Source organism: Nuphar pumila, chromosome 7 (genome assembly GCF_984573655.1).
Source record: "Nuphar pumila chromosome 7, dmNupPumi1.hap1.1, whole genome shotgun sequence".
NCBI classification, from domain to species: Eukaryota; Viridiplantae; Streptophyta; class Magnoliopsida; order Nymphaeales; family Nymphaeaceae; genus Nuphar; species Nuphar pumila.
The window spans coordinates 105,047,269-105,060,420 of record NC_143255.1 but is presented as its reverse complement, the minus strand read 5'-3'; the positions used below and the strand labels follow the sequence as shown (position 1 = coordinate 105,060,420).

At 43.3% G+C, this 13,152-nt stretch overlaps 1 protein-coding gene across 5 annotated transcripts in view; it reads right to left on the bottom strand.

Annotated features, from left to right (window-relative positions):
• Positions 1-91: 91 nt before the first annotated feature.
• LOC149832755 (protein Dr1 homolog) overlaps positions 92-13,152 on the bottom strand; it is a 32,896-nt gene continuing 19,835 nt past the window's right edge. For 2 of the 5 annotated variants that reach the window (XM_090012576.1, XM_090012575.1), the window contains 4 exons: positions 3,583-3,672; positions 2,416-2,510; positions 359-427; positions 92-265 (listed from right to left, as the gene is read on the bottom strand). In XM_090012576.1, coding sequence (XP_089868702.1) covers positions 107-265; positions 359-427; positions 2,416-2,510; positions 3,583-3,672 — 413 coding nt within the window. In that variant the 3' untranslated portion in view covers positions 92-106. The remainder of the gene's footprint in view (positions 266-358; positions 428-2,415; positions 2,511-3,582; positions 3,673-13,152) is intronic. The other 3 variants (XM_090012577.1, XM_090012578.1, XM_090012579.1) reach the window with 3 other exon arrangements.

Genomic DNA, 13,152 nt, shown 5'->3' with positions numbered 1-13,152 from the left:
TTGCACATGAGAATGCCATTACATACAAATTATGCTGCTGATTAACAAACAGCAGTGCAGCTACAAGTAAATAGTAACAAAACATTTTATGAAGTGAAGCAGAAAATCAGTTATCCTGATTTGCATCAGACTCGGACTGCTTGGGAATGTTTGTTCCATTCATCCTCGCGCGAGCCTCAGCAAACATCCTCTGCTGCTCTGCCAGGGCTTCCTCCTCAGTCATCTCAGCTCCGCTGCTCCATTTTCCAGCTCTAGGGGAATCCTGCTGAGTTGGAATATCAGAAATGGATGCCAAGGCTATAAGAATCGACCAGAGAAAAAGAGAACAGCACATAAAGTGACGGCAAAAAATATGCACCAGTGTCTCAAGCTTGTAATGTTCATATGCAGCATAAACCTCTTCAATATACTCTCCAAAGCCAAGGACCTGGCGTAGTTTTTAATCAAACCAGACTGTTAAAGAACATTCTAAGAGAATACAATGCTATACACCATGTACATCATGCAGTTTGTTTCTATAATTTCTAATAGTCAAGCTGTGTGCATTCATGAATACTTGAAGAAAGATGGTTAGCCATTGAAATCATCCCCTATCCTTCCTGACAGGTTTTATTAGTAACAATCAGATTCAGCAAATTGGAATATCAGAGGACATGACATCAGCAGTATTAAAATAAATAAAATAAAAAAATCATGGAACTTCAAGTAATAAATGCCTACACTCATAGAATCCAAGGATTTTTTATATAAGCAGCATTAAGATATGGATGCAAGGAACTAACAATTTTCCAACACAAATTTGACAGATTTGCTACATTTTAATGTTGCAAGAGAAAGCACGAAATGAGGTTTTGTAATTGGGTAAAGTTCACTGAGCTTTCATTTTAATATGTACATGACATAACGCAATAGTCGTGCTCTATTTAAACTGAGTTTTTCTAAAGTTCAATTCCCATTTTATGAGAAGCACAGTCCAAGAACGTAAAAATTGTGAATTTTAAACATGGAAATTGCATTTCTGCTAACAGGCAATATAATTCCAAAAACAATAAGTTGCAGAAAGAAACCTTAATTGCCCTAACTTAATTATGCATACTATACATACATGTTCATTGAACATATCTTTCTTTCTTTTTTGGATAAAAGCGGCTGCGGGGAGGCACCCTCATTAATTAAGAACTATTTGCTACTTGCAAGTAACTATGAGCCCTGACTCTTTCTTTGAACTGAAGATGTTCATATTAGTTCTCATCTATGTATACAACACAAATATAATAGATCACAGATATAACAGTCAGAAAAATATTAAAACAAAAAAAAACCTTTCTAGATAGTATGAGTTTTACAGTAACGTTGCGTTAGTAGATGAAGGATTTAGTTCTTAGGTGCAATATCATATGGTGTGACAATTTTGACTCTTTTTTCCTTCTAAATTTCCTAATTCAATCTTTAAAACGGTTTCATCAAATTCCTGCTTCCTACTTGCTTCAACTGAACTAAAAAACTTTGATTGTAACTTCACTTCCTCGTCTTCTCAATTTTGCTTTCTCTCAAAACCTTGAGTAGAACATAACCCAAAAGTCAATCTCCATCTTCTTGTGCCGCCACTTGTTTATTAATATTAAGGGATGCTCCAGGCTTCTCCGAGTTTCCCTGAACATCCACTTTTAGCAGCATATTTTTCTCCCTCGTGTTTCCTTCATATTGCAGGGACACATACTGGCAACATCAAAAAATATACAGAGCTGCCCAAAATGACAAATGACCCAACACTAGAGCCTACTTTCAAGGATTAATTTCTGCTTCAACCATTTGAAGGCAGAAGATTGTCAGAGGGATCATGTTCTTCTCGAAGGGCACCAAATCCACTAGTCTCCATCATTAAGTCAAGACTAGCATTCTGAGCATACATGAATCCTTTTTAATTCAAGTGTACCTGCCTAAGCAAACTAAGGTCACTAGGACTTCCCAATCCATGGCCCTCAATCAATGAATTCAGCTAGAAGCAAATAGTGCATCCAGACTGAAAAGTATAGGTCTGGCATAGTGTCTGGCATCCTTTACTTTTGGTGTCCATCCTCTATAAACAGAAATAAAATGTAGCATAGTGTCTGGCATCAGAAATGACAGAAACAAATAAATCATACAAATTCTAGATAGAACAGGATTGCAACCTAAAATTTTTAGGTCCTGATCCATGAATAGGAGAGAGAGAGAGAGAGAGAGAGAGAGAGAGAGAGAGAGAGAGAGAGAGAGAGAGAGACTCCCATTTCCATTACCAACATGTACAGTTTTTAAAGAATTGTAACACAAAAAATCAGATTTCTACGTATCACACATGTATCCTGGTAGCATAGCCTTGAGATGTTTAAGAAATTTGAACAAAGAAAAGTAATAGAATTTGTCTGGCCAGACCTCTAATGCTTTAAGAACATGTTCAGGTGCAATTGTTCTTTTTTCCTCTTTACAACAAACTTCATTGGACTCAGAGGAAATGAGGTTGATGAATTCTGCAAAATAAGAGAAAATCTCTTAGCTCTCCAGTAGTAACTAGTTCAGAAACTGACCACAGAGACATAATTTAATAATTCCTAGCAAGCATAAAAACATTCTGACTTAAATAAAAAAAAGTACTGTATCTGTACTGTTTCAACTCAATATCAACTACCAAGCAACGAAAAGCCAACTGAGATTTAATCATTGATTTAACTAGAGCAACAAGTTGCACAAATATACAAATCTTCGAACCATGATTACCAACTCAAGAAATTTTCAGCTAATTATCCAGAATTACCTTTTCTCTATCCAGCTTTGAGTAAAACGGGTAAGTTTGAAAGTACAAATACGGAAAAAAGAAAAAGTGGAAAGTCATTGATGACTTGGGAAAAGAAATGCATGGTGAGAACAAAGAGGCTTCTAACAAAAATATCAGGCAGATATTAAACAGGCCAACTGTTCTCGAAGTTTGTAAATGAGTTATGTCACAGCTCCTTCAGCTGTCTTTAATTTGGATGAAACTAAAGACCAACAAGTTGGTGTCTAGTCACAAGGATATAAATAGTATGACTGGAACATGCCTAGTATGATATCAACTGGTAAGGGTCTACCTAATATACCTATTCACTGCAATTTAAACCATTATATCTTAACAACCAAGTGGATTCTAGCAAATACTTATCCAAACAAATCAAGATTGTAAACACGTCATCAACAGCCTTGTATCAGTTTCTAGCTTTTTTGCATGAACCAAAACAAGCAGCAGAATTATCTGTTCACGTTTAAACCAATATGACTGCAAAAAACAAAATATCCTTTACCATGACATGGTTCATGGCAGGTTCAGCAACTAATACTTTATAGCAGCAACACTTTTCACACAATGATAAGATATGCTGCAACATCAAGGTCCTTGAGGTTGACAAAAACAGAATGAGAAGACAAACAAAATGTTCAAACAGAGTTATAACCACAGAAAACAAGGACCTTCTTTCAGCAAACTCAGACATTGTTTTAAGAAATGTTATAAGAACAATATTCAAGTTGAAAAACAGCACATTGTTCTCTAGTAATCGCTAATCTTACCTACACAACACTCAACAAGAAGATCCTGTGCATCTCTAGCAACACGAACATCTGGTGGCAACATCTCCTTTATGATCTTAAACATGGTTGCTGAAAATAAGACAAATCCCAACATCAATGTTAACTGCTTGAATTTTTCATCACTTTTTTATGCCATAACTAAGAAGAAAGAGAATAACCCTGCAAAACAGGAAATTATGGATTATAAAACAAAATACTCCAGAATCAATCTAAAAATGAATACTCAAAGCAAATTAAAACTGTCACTTTGTGATTATAGCAAAGGCCATTAACTTGGCTGCACCTGAGGTGCACTATAGTAAAGAACAGGTAAAATTGACAAATAATATTTGCCATATTGACAATGAGGTGCACTATGGTAAAGCACAGGTAAAATTGATAAATAATATTCACCATGTTGACATTAAAGAAACGCTTCTAGGACAAATGACCATCAATTGAGCAACCTCTTAAACGAAACAAATGGAGCATCATAATTTGGAACTGTTTTAGCAAAGAATACTCACACCGACATGATCACCATTGTTCTGAGAAACATATGGACATCTATGTCACAGGGATTCGGCTAGCAGGGTGCCGCACCTGCATCGACGCGACGCGGGTGCGTACAACCCGACCCTGGGTGCGGTCAATTTGGTCCAATTTTCGGACTTAAAAAAAATTGCCAAGAAATTTTTTTTTTGTCCTATATGTCACAGGGATTCTCCAACTAGGTGCCGCACCCCTGTCGCACCTGCACCCAATGCGGTCAACCTGACCCTGGGTGCAGTCAATGCATCCAGGGTCATTTATGTCCAACTTTTGGATTATATATATATATATATATATATATAATTTTTTATATTTTTGCTGCACCCCCACCCATGTGACAGATGGACATTTTAAGTAGAAAGAGGAAGCAGAAATTTGTAGTGAATTTTGCATTGTTTTTGTGGAGTATAAAAAAAGAAATTCCAGGATACAATTTATAGGCTTTTACTGTGAATGTTACTAGTGGTGTACAGAATGATTTTAATTCTAGGTTTTTTTCTCTTTTTTTAATATACATATTATCATTACTAGCCAAAACTGCCCCTCCTAAAGGAGGGCCCAAATTAGAGAATGAAAGTGCTCAGCTTTTCCAAATTTTAAAATAAATTTTATTACCTTAGCTTGTGATGTATTTACAAAGTCAATCTTTTTTATTTTCTTAAAAAAGTTGTAAATTACAGCATAAAAAGGATCAAAGTCTATTTTTCCTAAAAGTAGGATAAAAGTAAATGGATGATATCTGTTTGCATCTCTAATGCGCATCATGTTGCTAACCCAATACCCATCATACATTTAAAAAAAATCTTATAAAACAAATCTAATTTGCACCGGCCAACCCTTGCATTAATATTAATAAGTGTTAGATGATGATGATGATAATTACTACTAGTATTGTTTTCATAACCAAGCTTACTCAAAACCAAGATCCTCAGTTAACTCTCTTGGTCTGCAGCATGACTTGCTAAGAAAACAACAAGCAATGCCGGAGTCCCCCAATAATTGTGAGGAACCCATGCAGTACTTCGGTCCTATAGACAATCAATTCTTGTATTTAAGTCAATTCCATATTTTTTATTCATGCAGCGTAGTTGACACTCCCAACTAGATGGGAGTGGGATCCCAGGAGCTGTCCATTTTCAACCAACAACACACGTTGCCTAAAATTTGTCTTGTATATGGATTAATGATCTCAACAAATTCAACACATTAGCGTCTATGTCACATGCGTGCGGGTGCGGCACTTTCAAAAACATTGGGTGCGGGGGTGCGGCAGGGGCAAAAATGTAATATATATATATATATATATATATATATAGAGAGAGAGAGAGAGAGAGAGAAGGGGGGTTGGTTCCCCCCGGCTGCGGGGGGTTATAGGGGGGCAGCCCCCCCCCACCCCCAAGATTTTTTTTTAATTCTGCAGCCCATTTCATAGGGAAACAATTTTAAAAAAAATCCAAAAAATGGACCGAAATGACCCTGGGTGCGGTCAACGCACCCAGGGTCGGGTTGACCGCACCTGGTGCCGCACCCGCACCCACGTCGAGTCGCGTCGACGCGGGTGCGGCACCCTGTTAGCCGAATCCCTGTGACATAGATTAGCGTTCTTTTTTCCCCTAAAAGCAACTATTGTATGTCTAGAGCTATGTCACAAGGACTCGGCTAGCAGGGTGCCGCACCCGCGTCGACGCGGGTGCGGCACCGGGTGCGGTCAACCCGACCCTGGGTGCGTTGACCGCACCTAGGGTCATTTTGGTCCATTTTCTTGTTTTTTTTTTTTTTTTTTAAATTTTGCCCTATGAAATGGTCTGCGGAATTTAAAACAAAATTCGGGGGGGGGGGGGGGGCGCTGCCCCCTATAACCCCCCTTATATATATTTACATTTTTGCCCCTGCCGCACCCCCGCACCCGGGTTTTTTGGAAGTGCCGAATCCCCGCACCCATGTGACATAGGTCTAGAGTTATATAATCACATATTTACATCTATATGCACATCCAACAAAAGCAAATGGATTTTGAATAACCATCAGAAAAAGTACACCTAGATGCTTACACATACATACACAATAAGCTAATAGATAATTTCCAACCTATCAGAGGCATAGACATCAATGTGGAATTTCATGAACATGCCTGGTATCAAGGTTTTAAAACCCGTGACTCGGAACTCGACTCGTTCTTTATTGACTCGTGACTCAGCGGGTCAACTCGGTGACTCGGACCGGGTTTTGTTAACTTTTGATTTTAAAAGAAAAACAATATATAATTGGTATGAAACCATGTTTTTGAGTAAACATAGTCTCCAAATGTCTGTAAGAATATAAAAACAACTGCAAAGAGCTATAGAGGTTTGCTTGAATAATTAAATTTGATATCTATACAAGCACTTTGACTAATTCATGACTTGAATTAGAGGATTTGGTCATCATGAGTTCAGTCTGCTAGTACCTAAGGTTCCTAAAATGGCCAATCATATATGCTAGCTTGTTTTAAAAGTTTTAATTCCCTCTTTAACAAATCCATAAATGTAAAATAGGGATATATGTGCATATTGAAAGTTTACAGAATGCACAATATCAACATAAATAAGCAATTTTCTGATGTATAAAACTATGCAGGAAATATATTAATGGCACAACTATAAAAAGACTACTAATATTTGAATATGTGCAATGCTTGTTCACATAACAAATGGATGATGAAACCTAAATGTGACTTCCCATAGGCACAGTTGACCCTCCATATATAGTGAGAATTATTTCTTTAAAATATTTTGCTAGAATAAGTTGATAACACATGGTGAACAGTAGTTCGAACAACATGGCGATTTTATTCTATGGATTTAAATGCTTTTTTATCTTTAAATGATTTTTATTTTCTTTTTTATACAAAATCTGGGGGTAACCCTTGTTAAAATATATGTACTTATATATTTCGAAACTGTAATTTGAAACTCAAAAAACAAATTTCAAACATCCCAAAACTCGCCCGAGTCAGGCCGAGTCAAGCCGAGTCAGGCCGAATCAAGCCCGAGTCAAGCCCGAGTTTTGGCAAACCGAGTTTGCCTTGCCGGGTTGACTCGCTGGAGGGCCGAGCCGAGCCGAGTCAGCCGAGTTGACTCGGCGAGTTTTAAAACACTGTCTGGTATGACGTGAATTTCATAAAACTAGGCGACACACACACACAAGCTTGCACGTAATGTATGTATATGCATGCACATGTGTGTACACCACAGCTACACGTGTTTGTGTTCACCCAAGCAAATTCTTTTTTGTATGTGATGCAGGGCAGGACCCGATTGGGCCCATCGTGGCACCTGATCCACCACAAAGGGTAGAAAACCAGACCCGCGTGTCCGACCCCATGGCAGGTACGGAGCAGCGATGCAGGGACGTACCCCTGCGCACCTACTCCAGGCGTGGTGCGGTTCGAACATCACAGAGCCAGCAGCCGATTGAAGCTGACCCGGGTCGCGATTCGGGTCCAAGGCTGGACCCACGACCCGGGTCCAGCAATAGTCTTTAAAAGACCCTCTCCTAGGGTTTCGAGGGACACAGAAGATTGAAGAATCAATATTCGTTCTTTATTGTTTTTTTTGGCTTATTCTTTTCCTGTCATTTATTTCCTGTTTCATTCAATTCCCTATTGTTCGTTGTTTTCCCCTGATTATTGAAAACTTATTGAAATAAAAGAAGAGCTTCAGCCACACCGATTCTCGGTGGACATCCAATTTCTTTACTCCTCGAAGAGCACTGCATCAAAGTGGTATCAGAGCGGGCATCCACCTTCATCAGCGAGATGACTCTTGAAGCAGGGACCGATCCGGCAGGAGGCGAGGAGCGTGAGGAGGCTGGCAGCGAAGACCCAATGCTGTGTGTGATGGATGTGCTGACGAAAATCTAGGAGAATATGTTGCGAATGAACAGGGACATCACCGGCCTGTCAAAGCGACTGGATGGGTTTGATGAGCGCCTGGTGGCCCTTGAATCACCCAGGGAACAACACGCAGCAGCGGGCACCGATCTGGTGAACGGCGTGACTGCAGTCGTGAGCCCCAATCTTGCGGCATCCTGTCAACCGACCCAGTTTCAGCATGGTCGTGTCACTTCGTTCTCGTCGGCTCTGATGTCCACCACCGATCCGGGTATTTTCCAGCTACACCAGGGTGTGTCGATAAACGATCTTCCTCCTGTGGGGGTATCTCAACCAAGGCAGCCAACTAATGTGGCTGCGGCGCAAGTTGGACCAACCTTGCAGGGGCCCAGCGACCCACTGGGTCCACCTGCAGGTTCGGGTCTGGGGTATCAACACCCTGCGAACACGTCGCAGGCCGGCCTGAGTCAATGGGACCCCAGCATTACGCTGAGCCCACCTATAGGCCCAAACTCGTGGCATATGGCGGCACTACCGGTCGGGTCGGGACGACAGGGCCTCAGCGTCACGCTGGGTCCCTCCTCGGGCCCAGTTCCGTCGGTCCGACCCGGGAAGGAAATCTTAAACCCCCCTACCTAGTGCGTGGAGGCCTAGTGACAGTGTATCCGCGCACTGGAACAGGTGGGCCCCCTTTGAGTGGATCGAACCCAGTAGGGTCCGGTCCAGCCTTCATGTCTACAGGGCACAGGCCCGATTCACTGGGACCGTCCGTTGGGTCTCAGGGAGCGGGTCTGAATCCTGAACCCCTTCACCCGGCCTACCCAGTTGGGTCCGGTTCGCGGGCTGCCTCGAACCAGATCCAACTCGTTAATTTTTATTCCCAAGATGGATCCGCTACCGACCCATGTCCTTATCGGACCCGGACGAAGCTCCAGTTTGGATTTGAGCCGGGTCAAAACCAGACCCATCATCATAAGGATCGTGGGTCGAGTTCAAACCGAGCCTCTTATCCCCACAACTCGATCCATGATCCAACCTATCCAAATCTGGGTCCGACGAATAGTCTAGGATTAGGCCCGACCCATGTCCAATCGGGCGAATCATCTCAGTCCTATCCCAACCTAACTCGATACCCAAACCCCAACCAGCCCATTAGCCCCTTACCGATTCAAAACCCGATACCTCACCCGACTCAACCACACTATCATAACCCAAACTCGTATTACTCTGCTCCTACCCAGCTAGAACCTGAAACCCACCAGACCCACCCACCTTACCCTGGACCTCCAGTCATTCTGGTGCCCCAACGTCGGTCGCAGATGGCTTCCGTCCACGGACAAGCCAGACCGAGGCAGAATCAACAGGGAGCGGCGCGACCTGAGCACCAACCACCCATCAATGGAGTTCGGCAGCACCAGCATCCAGGCAAGCAGTACCGCACCACGGGCGATGAAGCAGTATGGGACGACGACGCTTTCTGGAACGAGTATCCTGCAGGAATGGTGGAGCCTCGACCGCAGAGAGCACCAGAACACTCCTCCACCTACGGAGTGAAGCTGGATCTTCCGGAGTTTGCGAGGCGATTCGACGCGGAGCAGTTCTTCGACTGGTCTTATGTCGTGCAGTTCTTCTTCGACTACCACACTGTCGCTAAACACTGTTGTGTCTCTCTAGCGTCTACTCGACTGAAAGGCCTAGCCCAGACATGGTGGGTGGAGCTGCAGCGATCGAGAGAGCGACAGGTATTAGAGCGCGTACAGTCATGGGAGGAGATGCAAAGATTAATGCAGTCAAAATTCGTGCCTTCAGATCACGCCGAGAGAGCCTACAAGGAGTACCTGACCCTGCGTCAAGGCCCCCGGACCGTGGCAGAGTACACTGCGGAGTTCCATCGTCTTTCCCTACGTGTGTAGATCGAGGAAACCGACCACCAGCAGGTCACGAGGTACATTTCGGGTCTCCGCCCTGCCATTTCTGATGATTTTAGTTGTGTCACAGTTGAGACATTAGATCAGGCCAGCCGTTACGCCATGAATGTCGAGGAAAAGCTGAAAAAGAGGCAAGAATATATGACATCCCGTAGTGAACCCACCAGTTGATCTAAGTCGGGCTTCCAAACTAGGAGAGCAAGCTCCCCTAGTGACTCAAAGCCTAGAGCAGACTCGAGCAAGCCTGACCAGTCAGGACCAGCTTTCCATACCCGGTCCAAAGCCAAACCTAATGAGTCGACCCTACGTTGTTTTAGGTGTCAGGAGTTAGGGCATGTCGCATCTAAGTGTCCCACTGTGAGCAAGAACACCTATCTTGTTGAAGGTATTGTAGAGACAACATCTGAGAGTGAGAGTGAGAGTGAGAGCAAGTCATTAGTTGAGGACGAGGATGAGAGGGAAGTTATAGAGTTCGACGGTAACGTCGAAAGTTTGTTGTTCATCCGTCATGTGTTGACCACACCCCGAGAATCGGCCCCATCGAAATGGTTGAGGAATAACATTTTTAGGACCCGGTGCAACTGTGAGGGTCACACATGTGATGTTATCATTGATACCGGGGCATGCGAGAACATAGTGTCTACCTTGAAACTCGACACTGAGAAGTTGTCCCAACCCTATAAGATGGCTTGGTTCAAGAAAGGAAACGAGGTCCCCATCACTCAGGGATGTCTAGTCCGGTTTTCCATGGAGGAACACTACCACGATGAGGTGTGGTGTGATGTAGCCCCCATGCACGCGTGTCACATCCTTTTGGGACGTCCCTGGCAGTTTGATCGCCAGACAGTTCATGATGGACGCAAGAACACATACTCTTTTATCCTTAATGGCCATAAGATAGTCCTTCTTCCTATCAAGGAGACCGGGTTTCCCACCCTGGATAAGCCTGAGCGAGTCCCCAGGCTAACAGGCCTCTCGTACCGGCTTTTCTTGAACCATTGTCAGGAAGATGGCTATTGTTATGCCCTGGTGGCAAAGCCCTTGATGAGTTCGTCAGTGTCCATTCCCGCGGACGTTGCCCCTCTTATAGAGGAGTTCCGCAACATTATGCCGGATGACCTACCTGATGGATAACCTGCGACAAGGGTAGTCCAGCATGCCATTGACTTTGTGTCGGGGTCGAGTCTACCCAACCTCCCCGCATATCGCATGAACCCCTCCGAGCATACCGAGTTATTAAGACAGGTTCAGGAGTTACTGCAAAAGGGTTTCATTCGCGAGAGTGTTAGCCCTTGTGCAGTAACCGCCTTGCTCACTCCTAAGAAAGATGGGTCCATGCGCATGTGTGTTGATAGTCGCGCGATCAATCGCATCACGGTCAAATACCGTTTTCCCATTCCCGATTGGACGATATGTTTGATATGTTATCTGGTGCCTCCATTTTCTCTAAAATAGATTTAAAAAGCAGGTATCACCAGATTCGTATACGGGAGGGGGATGAGTGGAAAACGACATTCAAGACACGTGATGGGTTGTATGAGTGGTTAGTCATGCTGTTTGGGTTATCTAATGCCCCAAGTACCTTCATGAACATGATGACCCAAGTCTTGCGTCTGTGTATCGGGAAGTTTGTTGTTGTCTACTTTGATGATATTTTGATTTATAGTTCGTCTTTGTCCGATCATTTGAGTCATCTGTGTCAAGTCTTAGAAATCTTGAGGAAAGAAAAATTGTAGGACAATGCGAAAAAGTGTGAGTTTATGACGTCCAGTGTCGTGTTCTTAGGTTTTATTGTGTCATCTGATGGAGTCAAGGCAGATCCCGCAAAAGTCCGTGCGATTGTTGATTGGCCTACCCCAAAGACTATAGGAGAGGTCTGTAGTTTCCACGGGTTGGCCACTTTTTACCGACGTTTTGTGAGAAATTTTAGCACCCTTATGGCCCCCATCACGGAGTGCCTAAAGGGTACTAGCTTTCATTGGAGGCCCGCGGCTGGAAGAGCCTTTACTGTCATCAAAGAAAGAATGACTAGTGCCCCTATCTTAGCCCTCCCTGATTTCAGTGCAGTCTTTGAGGTTGAGTGTGATGCCTCTAAAGTGGGAATTGGTGTCGTATTGAGTCAGAATCGCCGACCTGTTGCTTTCTTTAGTGAGAAGCTGACCCAGGCCAGGTGCCAGTATTCCACTTATGATGTTGAGTTCTATGTCGTTGTACAAGCCCTTCGTTATTGGAGGCATTATCTCATTTATAAGGAGTTTGTCTTATACACGGATCATGAGGCATTGAAGTACTTGAATAGTCAGAAGAAGCTAAGTGCTCGTCATGCCAAGTGGGTCAGCTTCTTGCAAGAGTATATTTTCACGGTTCGTCATCAATCGGGTACTCTGAACAAGGTGGCTGACGCCCTTAGTAGGAAAAACAACCTTCTGATGACTATGTCAGTGCGGGTTATTGGGTTTGAGCAGTGCAAGGAGTTATACCCGACGGATCCTGACTTCCAACAAGTCTGGGAAGGGTGCATCTCTTCAGATCACCCCGTCGACCACCGTTTTAGTATTCATAATGGTTACCTCTTTCGTGGGAACAAGTTATGTGTGCCTGATTTTTCCCTTAGGCTTCAGTTGATCTCCGAGTTACATGAGGGAGGGTTAGCTGAACATTTTGGACATGATAAGACGTTCGCTTTATTAGATGAACGATACTTTTGGCCCAAAATGCGCAAAGACGTGGTCAAGTTCATTCAAGGGTGTCATGTGTGTCAAGTGTCTAAGGGTCATCGTCAGAATAATGGTATGTATACTCTGTTACCCATCCCTGAGCGATCGTGGGAGCACGTATCCATGGACTTTATCGTAGGTCTTTCCAGAACTCCACGTCATTTTGATTCAATTCTAGTCGTTGTTGACCGGTTCTCCAAAATGACTATTTTCGTCCCGTGTAAGCGAACCACTGACGCCTCATTAGTAGCTTCCTATTACTTCAAGGACGTCGCCCGTTTCCACGGCTTACCCCGCACTATTACCTCTGATCGTGACACGCGTTTTATGAGTCACTTTTGGAAATCGTTATGGGCTTTATTGAAAACCAAGCTTCAGTTCAGTAGTGCATATCACCCCCAAACAGATGGTCAAACAGAAGTTGTCAATCGCACCTTAGGAAACCTGTTACGAAGTCTAGTGGGGGAGAATGTCAAAACTTGGGGCCTCGTATTGCCTCAAG